The following is a 15,596-nucleotide window of genomic DNA, read 5'->3' on the forward strand; positions in this document are numbered from 1 at the left end:
TCATCTCATGAGAGCATATCCTATCCCTGCCTGCGATGCTCATTCCTTCTCCCTTTCCTAAGGAGAAGTCCTAATGAGCCTTAAAGACTTCGGCCAAGTGTCGTGGACTCCATGAGCCTGCCTAACCCCCGACCCTGTGCCAGGTGCCTCCTCGATGCCAGTCTGTTGGAGCACATGCCACAGGGAGCTGCTAAGGCATCGCTTGTGTGTCTCTCTGCCAGCCTGCCAGTCCACAAGCCCCTGGAGGTTGGGCCTGCATATTGCTCACTATTCCGTCTCCAAATCCCAATGGTCCTCACCACATAGTAGCTGCTCAATAGATATTTGATGAATAAACAGATTGATGAATGAGTTATAGACCCACCCAGTGTCAATGTCCTCCCTCCAAAGACAGCCAGGGACACGCCTGTGGTTGAACAAGCTGGGGAACTGTGGGCACTTCAGTGAGTGGATGTTAGAAAAAACGAGGCACTTCAGCGAGGGCGTCAGGAAGTGAGGCTTTGCTCTGGCTCGGATGTTACCAGGAGGAGGTGGGAGCAAGCCTAAGATTGGGCATCTCAGTAAATTTTATCTAGAGGGAGGGAAGGCCAGACTGTGGCTGAAGCTGTAATTGGTAAAGGAGCAGCCCTTCATAGGAGCAAGGATGGGGGACGTTTGGTCCTTTTTATAGCTTGAACACTGTGTATGTTTTGTCTGTGTTCACACACGATTACGGAGAATCTCATTTGTGTTTTGATCAGTCTTGATCACAGAGTGACTGACTTTGTCAGATACTGTTCCGAGAAATTGTTCATGTTCAACAGGACAACACAAGCCTGGCTGTGAGTACCAGGCAGGGTCCGGGTTCCTGACCAGCTGCCCCCCTGCTCAGTCACCTGTCAGCACTGCTACTCTGCCCACCCCCATCTGGCCTCCATCTTTGCCGTTCACCTCGTGTTCTTGCCCACTGTCAAGACCTGCTCCTGGACGGGGTCTGATACGGACGGTGGGGGAAGCATGTTCAAGTGCCAAGAATCCTGGACCACCTGGTAAATCAGCACATTCATGCCCGGACGTGTGTTCTGCATGACGTTGGTCCTGCCCTCTCTCCCTGAGGGCTCAGTTTCCTCATCTTTGAAGTGATGGTCTTAGAACCAAACTTCTAATAGGCTCCACTCTGAGGGGGACCGAAAAACTTCATCACCGTCTGACAGAGGTTTGTAAGTTTTTGTTCCCTGTTGGAATGAATGGCTTCTGGGCGCTAGGGACAAGTGTAGGAGTTAAATGGATATGTAAGTGTGCGTGCGTGTGCATGCATGTGTGTGTGTGTGTGTGTGTGTGTGTGTGTGTGTGTGTGTGTGTGTGTGTGTTGAGGGGATGACCCTCTGGCATTTCTAAACCCCACCCTGAAGCAGCCCCCATGTTACCCCTTCCAAGGGTCACCTTTCAGATTATGAGAATGATGCGTTGCCTACTGCTCTAAGGAGGCACCTGTCACCTTTCAGTTTGGGAACTTGGGAACATGAGTACGGGGAGAGGGTAGCCAAGGATGGTCTTTTGATTCTTGGCTCTAGTCTCACCTCCTCCACACAGCCATCCTGGGCTCTAAGACACACAGCAAGCCCTCATCTCAGACCCTTTATTGGTATTAGTGGTCATGTGGTCAGTGGAGAGCCAGACTGTAGGGGGGTAATAAATGCAACATCCAGCCAGAGTGCTGCGCTCAGGGTTGAATGCGTGGTGGATAACCGGTCCTCCATCATACATCCCTTCCTTTCCCCTTCTCTCCAGAGAAAGAGAACCAAAAGAGGGGTAAGAAGCAGTCTGTCCTCCTCCTGACTTGGGGCTCTTGTGAGTCCTTTCCTGTGAGCTCTCGGCCTACTACCACGAACCCCCCATGTTCAAGTGTCACAGTCCAGTGGCAAAGTCTTTGTGTTGTCACAGCCCTGCAGACATTCCTTTCACTGCTGTCCTCACTAGATTCCTGGCTGACAAAGAATGGAGACTTGAGTGCTGTGGCCCCAATTGTAAACCACCACCCTCCTCCCCACCAGGCTGGTGTCTCTGGGCCCCTTCATACTCTGTGCCTTGCTGAGATGGCCCCTGTGGCAGGCCCACTGGGGAAGGGGTGAGGCCTGCAGAGCAAGGTGCCATTATCAATATGGAGGGTGGAATTGTAGGGTCATTTGGGGAAAATTTGGTGGCGTGTACTGTGATGAAAAGTCCTGGTAAGGGCCTCAAACCCGGCACTGCAGCTCTGCCTCTGCCCCACCTCCCTGGTGACAGCTGTGACATCCTTCTTCCCCCAGTCTCACATCTCCTGTCTGTGCAGTTGCATCCACCACTGCATCCGCCTCTCCTGCCAGAAGTCTGGTTCCCTGTGGAAAGGGCTTCCCCAGGAACGAATCTCAGGGGTCTCTAAAGAGGCCTGCCTTTTCTCTTCTCCGCTGTCCTGATTTTGCCCTCTCGTGGCATGGCTGGACTTCCAGCACTAGGTGCAGTGGGTTAGAGTTTCAGCCAAGGCAGTATTGGGATCCTGGCTGTGAGTCCTGGACCAAGTTACAGAATCTCTCCAGGCCTCAGTTTTCTCACCTCTAAGGTGTAGATAACACTATTGGTTTCACTGGATTATTTGGAAGATTAAATGCAGTAAAGCAAGCCAAATCTTAACACAGTGCCTGACACAGGTAACCTGCCATGGGTGCTATTGTTACCATCATTGTTAGTGTTACTGTTGTCATGTACTCCCCGACCTCTGTTACTCCAGGGAGAGAGAGCCCCTGCCTGAGTCTGAGTGGGTAGCTTGACATGGCTTGTGCAGGTGGCCTGGGAGCCTGGGCTTGAGCCCTCTGTGTGCACGCCCCAGACGGAGACTCCAGCTAGAGACTTCCAGCTGCCATGGACAGGTCCTCCAGCATGCACTGTGTCAGCAGCCTGGGGAATTGCCAGTATACACACACGGGCTGCTGTGAGCATAAAAGAGCCCCCACCTGCACAGCACTTGGCCGGGTGCCAGCCTACAGTCCTCAGTGAACCATAGCCAACAGTGCCGTTGTCCTTGCCACTGGGTAGAGCCGCGTCCGAGGTGCAGGAGTCAGACGCCCTGGGCATGGACTGGCTGTGGACTCCAGGCAAGTGGTTCAACCATCCTGACCCTCAGTTTTCTCCTCCGTATAATGGGACTAGTAGCACCCCATTTTAGCGTAATTAGGGGAATTACATAGAGCACAGCTGTGAGGTTGCTTGAGCTGCAAAGACTGAGTCATGCCCAGTCCCTGTTTTGTGTTCAAACTGGATGGGTTCCTTCATGCACTTACCCCATCCTGGCAAGTGCCCCTTTTTTTTTTTCACTGGGGACATTTGTCCCATCTCCATGTTGGTGGGGAGGAAGACAAAATCCTCAATACCCATTCTTTCTCTATCTCCTGTCCCAAAAGCCGTCAGCTCCAGGCTGCACTTGGCTCTGATTAGTCAACCAGCGGCTAAGAGACAGGAAGACTCAAAAGGAAAGGACACAGCAGTGTTTTTTCTTTTTAATTAAAAAGAAAATAATAAAACAAGAACACTTCCCAGCGTATGCTGTGATGCACGTCACGGGTGTGTAAATACATATAAAAACAAGAAAACAGTCCCAAGAGCTGTAGGCATGGACCCCTGTGCAGTGGTTAGAGCTTCCTCCTTTGAGGCATTGTTTTTCTTAGACATTCACCTCTCCCAGGCTATAAAAAAGGAAGCGCTCATTCAGCCTTGTTTCTCTTGGAAGACTCAGCCACTTTCAGCTCATTGGTCCATGATGTGAACACAGGAAGTTGGGCTTTACAAGATTTTGTAAGTGGACAGTGCTGGGTTGGGAGGCATGGTGTACGTTGTTCCTCTCCCTGCCTTGCTCAAGGTCTCTGGGGCTGGGGAAGTGATGTCCCCCTTGTGGGGAGAGGTGGGGCACACTGTCCTTCAGGTCATGAGCTTTGGTTTGCCTCCTGAATGGCAGCAAAAGTGCCTATAGGTAAGTTGGGAATCCCAGAATAAGGACTTGGAGATGATATGTGCTTGGGGCCAGGGCTAAATTTTGGTGGACAGCTGGAAGGCAGTGGACATCCTTGCCATCACCAGCTGCCACACTGACCTTCTTGACTGCTCAACCCATTCCTCCATTCCTGTCCTTGTTCACCCAAACTTTTGGGGATCATGTAGACCTGGACTTGACTCATGACTCTGTTCCTTACTAATTCGTATAGTTTTGTAAAGTTATTTAGCTTCCTAGAGCTCAGTTTCCTCATCTGTTAAATGAGGAGGTTCATTTGAACCCCACAGGGTGACTATAAATAATAAGTGTTATTATGCCTTTAAAGAGCCTAGTACAGCACCTGGCACAGGGTAAGTGCTCAACAAATGGCTGCCGTGATTACCGTTGTCATGCACCAGTATTTCCAAGGCAAAGTTGATGAGTGTGTGTGGACGTATGTGAGATAAACAAGAGGTTTACATAATGTTCTAGGGAAAGGATGAATTCCTCTGAGCTTCCTGCGTATGCCTGGGCAGTTGGGTGTCTTGGAGCACAGTGATGCTGGCATGGGAGGCCTCAACTGCTCTCCTCCTATGCATGTCCATGTGGTTCCAGAGCTGTTCTGTTCTAAACCTCAGTGCCCTCCCTGGGGTAGAGGACACTGTTTGTGTTGATGCTGTTGTAGAAATGAGGGCTGAACTGGTTGAGGACAGAGCCTCCATAGCCCAGAGCGTTGGTGGGCACAGGGTTGGCCCATTCGGCCCCGCCCCCATGGCTGCTGAGGTTGGAGAGTGGGGTGTAGGAGCTGAAGTTCAGCAAGTTCTGCCCCATCTTGTCAGTGGGCTCAGGGCTCAGTCCTGGTGTTGCCACAGGGCGGCTCACTGGGCTCGAGCCGCTCACGTAGGCTGTCATGGTGGAGAGGAAGTTGTTGAGGCATGGGGTACCCGACGGGGGAGGTGGGGACTGCTTCTCTGGGGAGCTCGTGGTGCCTGGTGAAGAACTGTCCAAGATGTCCTGGGCATCTGCGGTCTTCGGGCTGCCCACCAAGAGGCTGCTCTCTGTCTTCTCCGAGGCCAAGGATCCCGTGCTGGAGGAAACATCGGATTTTCTCTTCCTCTTCCTGCGGAAATTTCCATTATCGAACATCTTCTCACAGTTGGGATCCAGGGTCCAGTAATTCCCTTTGCCTGATACAAAAGTGGGAGGAGTTAAATAGAGAGATGGACAAAACGCTCTACTCCTGTTTCTCTGTACTGTCATGGACTAAACACCAAGGAAGCATATGCAAAACACAGAACAAAAGTCAGGGAGTGAGAAACAGAGGAATTGCGTACAGCATCCGTGGGGATCAATGTTTCAGCTCCGACCTCACAACTGGGCATTCTGGGAGTGCAGAGGCAGGAGCCACGAAAAGTGCAGGCCTCTGGGAGAAGTTCTGGGACTGGGTGAATGTAGAGCGAGGGCTTCTTCCATTGCTGACATGAAAGAAAACTAAGGAAACACTTCAGCGCTCCCTGAACGTTTTGGGCATGGAGTCCCAGGATGGACTTGAGTCCTGGCTTTGCTCCTAAGTGGCAGAGGGACTTTGGGCAAGCCTCGGTTTCCTAGTCTGAAAAGTGGGCTGGTTGTCCCAGTCCCTTCTTCCTCAGGGAAGGGCTGTGATTGTGATTGTGAGAAAGGGCTAATGCTAGATGTGTAGCTGGGCTGCGTGACCATGAGCTGTCGTCCAGAGGAAGGCCTGAGCTCGGCCTGTGGGTGAGGCCAGTCCTTCGACTGGACCCTTGCCTTCCCCTGGGGCCCCAATAGCCCCACCATTGATAGCCTCAAAGTTGGTGAAGGTGGGGGCTCTGAGCCATGTCTTGGCTTCCTGTGGGGGACCAAGAATGGACTTTAATTCTGGGAAATGCATATCTAAGTATTTAATAGGTTACTTCCTATATATCCCTGGATTTCAGAAATTCATCATTAAAAAAGAAAAGTTCAGTCTTCAGTGTTAGAAAGACCTCCACTCAGCTTTGGGCTCCATGGCCATCCCTCTATTCTGTGTCACCTTGGGCAGGCTGCTTCACCTCTGTGTTAGTCTCCTTATCTGTACAATGGGTTTAGTGAGAGCTATCCTGCAGGGTTGGATTAAAGAAGATAATATAACTATGGCAGGCAGCACAATGTGGCCCTTACTACTTATTTAGCAAAGTCAGATCTTTTCCCAGAAGGCTGGGGGTGCACTTGGGATTGGCCTAGTCATCACCCCAAGGACTTTCTATGAGCTGAGTGCCTGGGACTCAGATTAATCATAACAATTACTGTAGCCTATTGGGTGCTTGTTAGCACCAAAACCCCTGCACACATGATCTCCTGACCCCCATCACAGTCCTAGAAAGGAGCCACTGTTACCATCCCTATTTTGCAGGTGGGGAAACTGAGGCTCAGCCATCTAAAATGCTTGAAGTCGCTGGCTGGTCAGTGGCCCAGCCAAGATCAAAACCCAAATCTGCCTCCTGGGCTCTCCCAGTCCTCTTCACCGCTGACAACCCTGAGCCCCTGTTTTGGGGGTGGGGGGGGCGTGTCACAGCCATATCAGAGCTGTCTAGAATGGGGTGCTGGTATGAAATGATATGAAGCTTCCTCGAGGGGCTCCGCGGCCCACTCCACCCGTGCTACACTGCCCGGCAGCCCCTTACCCGGGTCGTCCTCATCGCGGGGCACCTTCTTGAAGCAGTCGTTGAGAGACAGGTTGTGGCGGATGGAGTTCTGCCAGCCGGCCTTGCTTTTGTTGTAGAAGGGAAAGTTGTCGGCCACGTACTGGTAGATCTGGCTGAGCGTGAGGCGCTTGTCGGGCGCCCCATGGATGGCCATGGCAATGAGAGCCGAGTAGGAATAGGGGGGCCGCACCAGCTTCATCAGCTCCTCCTGCGAGGGGATGGGCAGCCAGCCCAGGTCGCCGCCCCCCAGCCCAGACACGCCTGGCAGCAGCTGTCTCTGCACACCGTAGGCCTGGGGCAGGAAGGGGCTGGTGCTGGTGCCGGGCAGGTAGGGTGGCGGAGTCATGGCCGGTCCGTTGAGCCAGAGGTAGGGGTTGGGGGTGGCCCCGTACTCGCCGCCCCCCTCAAAGGAGGGGGGCCGCTGAGGGCTGGGCACGCCCTGTGGATGGAAGAAGTTCTCATAGTAAAGGCTCATCTCGGGGGGCTCCTGGCCGATGCTGGGGAACTGGGGGCTGCAGCGAGGTGGGGAGGGTGCCGGGAGGTCGAAGGAGCTCATGCTGGGGCTGGGCTCGGCCGGAGCCACCTGCCTGGCACCTGCACAGGGGAGCTGTCCCTGACAGGTGCTCTGCTGGCCTGGCCTCCCACTTATACCCCTGTGGGCTTGGCCTGCGGGCCCCACCCAGGGGCGGCCACCTGCTGCAGACCCGCCCCTCCTCCAACAGCCCTGAGAGCCAAGGGGAGGGGGCCTCCCGGCCAGGCCCACTGTGCGTGCCCAGACCCAAGCAGGAGCTGATGTCCACAGTGCCTACGGTGCCCCCCTTCCTTCTCTTTCCTCCCAGCTCCTCTGGCCCTCTAATCTCTCTTTTCCCCTCTCCTGGTTCCCCTGGTTCTCCTCCATTCTTTCTTTCTTCCCATTTTTCCCTCACTTTCCTCTCCCCCTTTCTTCCCCTTCTTCCATTCTTAACCTCCTCTCTGCATCTCATTCTTTCCTTCTTGCTGCCAAATTTTCTTTCCCCTCTCTTCCTGCCCCTTCTCTGGACTGTTTCTTTTCAACATGCTCTTCTGGACACCTCTCCTTCTCTTCCTTCTTTCTCGCCTCTTTCTACTTCTCTGGCCCCCCTTGGTCACCTCCTGTGTGTTTCTGCTTCTCTCTCCTCCCTTTCTCTCCTCTCTGTCTCTCCTTTCCCGTATGTCGCTTTCCCTCTCCCCTGTCCCCTCTTCTTGCCCACCCTGACCCCTCATTCTCCGCCTCCTCACTCAGACTGGATGAGATACTTTATTGGAAGCCACATCTTTGGGTCTTCCGAGGTGATGACACACTTTCTGGAGTCTTCCAGGAAAGAGCCTGGCCTTGGAGAATCCGAAGAGCAGCAAGAGGCAGCCGGAGGCTGCAGGCGCTCTCTGCATGCACACACACACCACCCAGGGCAGGCAGGCTGGCCGGGGCTGGGGACAGGCCTGGGGATTGTCACGGAGGGGCAGCAGAGCCCATCAAGAGAGTGGCCAAAGCTGCTTCAGATTCTGTGTCTCCCCCTCTCTCTGTCCCTCCCCAATTCATGCTCTTTCCCTCTCTCTCTCTGTCTCTCAATAATAAATAAATCCTAAAAAAAATTTTTTTAAAGTGGTGCTCAAGAGAGAAGGTCATTAGGGTTAAAAATGAGAGAAAGAGAGAGAGAGAGAGATTGGCCAAAGGAAGAGACTGTGAGTGGGCTTCAGGGGAAGATGAGAGAGAACTTGCACCCTGCACGTTTCTTTCTGCCTACAGGGGCTAAGCAGGCCCTGGGCCACGATCTGATCAAAGCCCTTTCAGGTTTCAGCCTGCAGGGGCTGGAGAGCCGAGGCCTGGAGGAGAGCCCTCCACTCCTCAACTTGCCGTTCTCCTCACACCGCCTGTGCCTCGGGCTCTGGCAGCGGAGTCCAGCTCTCCCTGCTTCTCCGTGCTCTGGTCAGTGCCCTCCTCTCTGGCTTCCTTCTCCTCTTGGAGCTTAGAGCTGACTTGGCCATCCCTTGGCCATCCCAGGCAGGCTCTCAGCCTGAGGGGAGCGGAGTGGGCCCCTTCTCAGAGTGCGGGCAGCTGTCCCTGAGCAGGCTTTAGTGCAGCCTGAGTACTTCTCTGTTGGATCGGCAGATTGGAAGAAAGTTCCAGGCAGCTTTCTATGGTCACCACCTCCCTCCTGCCTTCCTACCTTCCTTCTCCCCATTCAACTTCGTCCCACTTCCTCCAGACCCCACGTGTCTGAGGTGGAAGAAAGAGGTGGCTCACTGTGGTAGCTGGAAGGGCCGCCTCTCAGGGAGCGCCCTGCCCTGGCCATCTGCTCTCCTCTGTGGGGGCGTCAGGACACGGAGACGTGTGGCAGACCTGAGGGCCACGGAATGCATCTCATTTGCGGTGGATTAGTGCTCCGGAGGGTGCGATCGGGTAACTGGGTAGGAGGAGTCCTCCCAGGTCCCGAGAAACCCCTTGTCCCCACCAGGGAACGGTGGATGAGGTGACTCCACGAGGGCCTGACTGCCCAGGTTAGGCCTGGGGTAAGCACACTCTGCACCTTCTCTCAGAAGAGTAAAGCAAAAGAGGCCCCATCTTTGTTTCAAGTTTCTCTGCCGGGCCTGCTTGCTGTGGGCAGGGCCGTGACTCTTTAAGAAACAGTCACATTAGCTGGGGGCGCCTGGGTGGCTCAGTCAGTTAAGCGTCCAGCTTCGGCTCAGGTCATGATCTCATGGTTCGTGGGTTTGAGCCCCATGTCGGGCTCTGTGCTGACAGCTAGCTCAGAGCCTGCAGCCTGCTTCAGATTCTGTGTCTCCCCCTCTCTCTGACCCTCCCCTGCTCGTGCTGCCTCTCTGTCTCTCAAAAATAAATTTAAAAAGCATTAAAAAAATTAAGAAACAGTCACATTAGAGACCCCCCAATACAGACCCAAGGCCTGACGGGGTAGCTAACAACCCCACTTGCGATCATTCATCCTACGGAATTCAGAACCATCCTGTTCACACAGCATTACTTACAGCTGTGACAAAGGAACCAGAATTTCCAACAACAGGGGATTGGTTAAAGAGATGGGGTATCATCCAAATGAAGAAACATTACAAATCTATGAAAAAGCAGACTATCGAATATCTAGTAATGTTATGTTCTACTAGCATTATTTAAAGAAACAGACTGTAAAATGCCATTTTTTGGTAAAAATATATGTTCATGCATATATATGAACTTCATAAATATACATGCCAAACTGAATTATTATTTCTGGGCGGATGTGATTTTTATTGCTGTTTTTCATGGTCTCTGATTTAAACACGTCAAGTCAAGCACACAGGTGATTTCCTTTGGGATCCAATGTGGAGGCCAGCCAGAGGCAATTGAGTGGAGATCTAGCAGACCTGGGCTCAGAGATCAGGAGGACCTGGGTTCGAATTCCAGCTTAGCAGCTAACTGTGCAAATCTTGAGAAGTGATTGGTCTCAGCCTGTTTTCTCAAGTGAAATGGGAATGATCCCATTGAACCCATGTAGTCGCTGTGGGAAATCCGAGAGGTAATCAGTGTAACCAATGTCAGCCATTTCCCATGGTGCACAGAGAAGCGCTCCATAAATATGAGTCATTGTACAGTTGAGTCAATACACATTTGATACGTACAGGTCCTCTCTGAGTTTGCTCCCTGTGGTTTCATCGCTCCCTTAACAGCCTGTGGGCAGGGGCTGTGGGGCCAGTGGGGTCGCAAAGAAGGAGCCAAGGGAGGGATACTCAGGGCAGAGACCAGCTGTGCAGCCAGACCCTGCCATCTACAGCTGCCGGTCACGGCACCCGAGTCACGTGACAAGCTCACAGCTGAGCTGGTCAGGAGCCCTTCTCCTAACCCCTTCGTCCACCTTTTGCGTATTGCTGGGGTCTCCTTCCATAGAGTCATTTGTTTTTTATTCTATTTTTTTATTAAAAATTTTTAATGTTTGTTTATTTTTGAGAAAGAGAGAGACAGAATGTGAGCAGGGGATGGGCAGAGAGAGAGGGAGACACAGAATCTGAAGCAGGCTCCAGTCTCTGAGCTGTCAGCACTGAGCCCGACATGGGGCTCGAACTCACAAGCTATGAGATCATGACCTGAGCCAAGATTGGATGCTTAACCGACTGAGCCACCCAGGGGCTCCAAGGCATTTTTTAAAAAAAATGTCTATTCATTTTTGAGAGAGAGCATGAGCAGGGGGTGGGGAGGGGACAGAGAATCAGAAGTGGGCTCTGCACTGACAGCAGAGAGCCTGACAACCCTGGGCTCAGACTCAAACTCATGAACTGTGAGATCACGACCTGAGCTGACGTCACATGCTCTAGGTGACTGCGCCACCCAGCACCCCTGTAGAGGCATTTTGTGAGGAAGCTCACCCCAGCCTCCCTGTTGCACCTGGGCCCTGGTTCTTTCTGCTGGAGATCAGAGACAGCCTGGCCCCGCGTCCTGTGGCCGCAGCTCACAGCCTCTCCTGTCCCCCCGCACCTGGCCATGGGATTTGATTCCTTCTCCCAGAGGCCCTCACGCCTGATTTTCACAAGCATTACTGTGGTCTTTGGGGTGGGCACAGGGAGCTAGTTGCTCCTATCCCCAGGGGGTTTGGGAGTTACAGCCCAGAAGCCCCCTGACCAGTCCCGGGGCCTCTGGGAAAAGGAATCAAATGTCTCTATAAACGAGGGTCATTTTGTGAAGAAAATTATTTTAGGTTTTTGAATTTCCCCAAAAGTGGAAATCCTAGCCTGAGAAGAGAAACTTGAGGGAAATAAATAAAAAGTTGTGCAGGCAAGGCCCTGGGGAAGCTTAGGGAGTGGGAAGCTGGAGTTTGCTGCCCAGAAGGCCTCTGGGAGTGAGAATAACCATGCACTCTGAACCCCGAATTATGACATCTGGGATGAGACAAGAGAACATGAAAACTCTGGGTTCTGGGTGTCTGTGGAGCTGGGTTCCAATCCCCACCTTGCAATCTTGGCCACATTTCACATTCTTCTGAGGCCTCAGTTTGCTTACTATGAAATGGAGCTGCACATCAAGCCTGTCTCTTGGGGATTATGCAGGACAAAGTGATGTGATGTGTATAAACTGTAGACCCTAAGATCTGGCACACCCTGGACGACAGGTGTTGACAGAGGTGGCTCTGGGCAGGAGGCCCTGTGTCGTCTCCTCCAGCCTAGGTTTCACTGTTGGCTCTCACCTTGGGAAAACCTTGCCATGTGGGGTGATGCCTGGGGACAGAAGGAAGGCCTGCCGCTGTCCTACATACTGCTGGGCACAGAAGCCCAAGGAAGTTCAAGGCCTACAGAAAGGGTGAATGTGCACAGGCCCCATCTAGACCATGGCTGGCCAGGGCCACCAGCCCGGCCTTAACTTTCAGAAGGGTGGAGGAGTGTGCGAGGAAACAGGCTGGTGGGCAGGTTGGGATGGAGGGGGTGAATAACCAGAGAAAGAGGAGGCAAGTGGGGTGTGATCTGACCCCTGTTATAGCACAAGGCAGTGCAGGGGGACAGACAGACTTTGGAACCAAACTTTCTGCATCTCAATGCTGACTCCGACTCCTCCTTCTTTTTCAGTGTATTTGTTTATTCTGACAGAGAGAATGCACAACCAGGGGATGGGGCAGAGAGAGAGGGAGAGAGAGCATCCTAAGCAGGCTTCTCACACCAGCTCAGAGCCTGCCAGGGGGCTTGAGCCCACAACTGTGAGATCATGACCGGAGCTAAAGTCAGATGCTCAACTGACTGAGCCACCCAGGCTCCCCCTGACTCTACTTCTCAGTATGGCACTGCCTAGTTCTTTCCCGGCACTGAATACCTCAGATAGCAACCAATTGTTCTGGGCCTGTTTCTCATCTGTGAGATAGAGAAAACCGACTCCCTCAGAGTGTCGCTTTGAGTACCAGACGGGTAGCACATGCTCAGCGAACATGAGCTCTGTTAGGGACTCTGGGGCCTGAGGGTGGGGAAGGGGCTGGTGTCCAACAGACGGGGCTATGGCATTCTCAGGCTCATGGAGCCTTCTCCCCAGTTTCCCTTTGATAGGAGCTTGGCATCTAGAGCTGTTTTCCTTTCTACGCATACGACACAAATAGCTTCCAAGTTCCAGGGTTTCCAGGTTGGATGGGGAATCAGGGCATTTGGGACTAGCTTAATCTCTGTGCCACCGTTACTTTATCTGTAAAAAGAGTGTAAGAAACTGCAGTTTTACTACCTAGTGTCTACAAATAGTTCTCTAGGAACAGCAATGAGTTGGAATCTGGGCTTCCTTTCTTGCTCACCAGAGCTGTGTCTCAGAATACCCTGGGGCTGCCATGGGGCCGGCTTCTCTCTCCCCAGTATGGGCTTGGAGGAAGTCTGGCCCAGGCATCAGCCAGGTTGACTCTGATGCTGGTGCTCTCTCTGCATTTTGGCTTCTGGTTGAGCGTGAAGCTAGAGAAACACAGACAAATACCCCCCTCTGGTGGCCATCTATTTAAAAGCAGGGAGCGGAGAGCAGAGATTCCATGACCTTTCAGTGACCCTTGAAGGGGCAGGTTCCCCTCAAAATGAACACACGTTCAAGGAGCAATTGTGCCCTGGGGGCCAAAAAATACTTTCATTCCACTGCGATGGAAATTGCGGGAACTGGATTATCAGTGAGGTAAAGTGGCATTTGCGCTAGCAGGAATTAGAATCCAATTCCTTGGGCCATACTTTCAAGTGCCTTGCCATTGTTTAATCTCTGAGCCTCTGCTCCCTCCTCTGTAAAACCACGGTAGCCAGGGTCACCTCCTTCAGAGGGCTGTGGCAAGGACTGAATGAGGCAGCACAGGAAAGGCCTCTGACGTGGTGCTTGGCAGTAAGTCATTCCTTCACTTATTCAGCAAATACTAATTGATGGTCTCTACAGTGGCCTTTCTGGGGTGTGCAGGACACGGTCATAGCCACACAGTGTTGAGGCTCAAGTCCTGATTTTCCATCTTTGTGCAGTACCTGTAGTTTGATTTACTTAATAATTTTTTAATTGGCTCTCAAACTTTTTATTTTACCTAATGAATTTATTTTAAAGATAAATTCTATATGACTTTTGGAAATGACTCATCAGTAATCAGTGTCACTTGATATCAATAAAATGAGAAGAATTAGCCTTTATCTAGAGCTTGCAACGTGCTGGGCACAGCTCAGCCCTGTTACCTCATTCAGTGCTCATTGTACTCATCCCCATTGCACAGACGATCAAACTGAGACAGTAGGGCTCAGCCTGCTCACTCTTTGCAAGAAGGTGAGGTCAGCAAGCATTAGGGAGGGCATGAAACACAGGCCAAGGACTTTCTCCTCGGAGAAGGTCAGAAGGGTCAGAAGAGAATTGAAAAGGGAGAGATTTTTCTCGTCAGGAGACAGAATAAGGCCCTTGCTGTCACAAGATGTCAACCCAGATTCCCCAGAATGTGTGAATTTGTCATCTTCCAAGGTAAAGCGGACTTTGCAGAGGTGATTAAGTTAAAGGCCACAGGGAGCGATAAGTCTGCATTGTCCAGGTGGGACCAGTGCCGTCAGAGCTGTCCTCACGAGACAGAGACCAAGGGAGATCCAACGCCGAAGACGTGACGGTGGAGGTGGAGGTTAGAGCACTGTGGCCATGAGCCAGGGAGTGCTCAATGCCTTGCAGCTTTCAGCGTTTGGAAGAGGCAGGAAAACACACTGTCCCCGGGCATCTCTGGAAGGAAGCAGCCCTACTGTCACCTGATTTTCACCCATAAGACTTATTTCGAATTTCTGATTTCAAGAACAGTAAGAGAACAGATCTGTGTTGTTTTAAGCCGCTAAGTTTGTAATAATTTGTCACACCAGCAACAGGGAACCAATACAACTGGATTCCATGTTATGTGAAGCTGTGACCCTGCCCACCGACGGTCCCCTCTCAGGCTACCAGTGGCCTTTGTCTTATACCAAGGGAAACAGTCTGGCAACAAGGAGATCTCTGCCTCCCTTCCCCCATCTCTGGGTGAAGAACACAGATTAAGGCAGCAGATTTATGGGTTTGGCCACTTACTCATTTCATTCTGGGACTTTTATGGGTTGTGGTGGCCCCTTGGGGCCTCGGTTTCCTCATAAGCAAATGGGAGGCGACACTGTGTGGTTTTCAAGCCCTGCCCAGCAGGTCCTACCTATGGGGCTTATTCAAAGGCATTCTCGGGGTCCTCCATGCAATTACCAGCAGAACTACCAGAATAGTGAGAGTGGGGAAAAGAACGAGGGATCAGAGAGTGCTCCCGAAGGCCAGGCCCAACAGCGCCGGCCCTGCCACAGGCGATGGTTCCCACCTTACTACCCGCGGAGACCCGCTGGGCGCCAACCACAGGATTCCACCCTTCCTGTGCAGGGAGAAGTGATGGAAGGTGCTGACAACCAGGGTGCAGGAGAACAAACACCGGTGAGACAGAATATGTATCGGGGTTATAGACCACGATTCCGCAGGGGTCCTCCTCGCCAAAGACAGCCTAGAGAGGACGGCAGTGAAGAAGATAAGGAAAATCAAGATGAGACCTAAGGTCAGCAGCCACCTCAACGTTGGTACCGCCGCAATTTCAATTACCGACGCAGATGCCCAGAAAACCCTAAACCACAAGATGGCAAAGAGACAAAAGCAGCCAATCCACCAGCTGAGAATTGGTCAGCTCCCAAGGCTGAGCAGGGCGGGGCCGAGTAAACGCCGGCTTACCGTCTCTACCATCATCGGGTTGAGTCACCCAACAAGAAGAAATGAATATGAAATTCCAGCAATAAGAAATGAACAAAAGATTGGAGCTGAAGACCTTAAGTTCTTACTTTTTGCCCATTGACCAGATAACTAGAACTATGTGCATTATCTATGCAGCATGGGGTTTTTATTATTTTTACCTAAAGACATCTCTTTTTGGTAATGACAAACGTGTTTTTTA

General features: G+C 52.1%; 1 protein-coding gene and 1 pseudogene across 2 annotated transcripts; one reads left to right on the forward strand and one right to left on the reverse strand.

Annotated features, from left to right (window-relative positions):
- Positions 1 to 3,499: 3,499 nt before the first annotated feature.
- Positions 3,500 to 7,240, reverse strand: FOXI1 (forkhead box I1). Of its 2 annotated transcripts, none has more exons than XM_029941742.1 (2): positions 6,664 to 7,240; positions 3,500 to 4,887 (listed from the first exon to the last, which is right to left on the reverse strand). In XM_029941742.1, the coding sequence occupies exons 1-2, from the start codon at positions 7,238 to 7,240 to the stop codon at positions 4,610 to 4,612; spliced, it is 855 nt and encodes a 284-aa protein (XP_029797602.1). In that variant the 3' UTR covers positions 3,500 to 4,609. The 2 variants fall into 2 exon arrangements, with proteins under 2 accessions (XP_029797602.1, XP_029797601.1); XM_029941741.1 differs by having other exon boundaries at positions 3,500 to 5,169.
- A 7,533-nt stretch (positions 7,241 to 14,773) lies between these two features.
- On the forward strand, positions 14,774 to 15,364 carry LOC115293496 (annotated as a pseudogene).
- The last annotated feature ends 232 nt before the right edge of the window (positions 15,365 to 15,596 follow it).

Source organism: Suricata suricatta, chromosome 6, assembly GCF_006229205.1.
Source record: "Suricata suricatta isolate VVHF042 chromosome 6, meerkat_22Aug2017_6uvM2_HiC, whole genome shotgun sequence".
NCBI lineage: Eukaryota > Metazoa > Chordata > Mammalia > Carnivora > Herpestidae > Suricata > Suricata suricatta.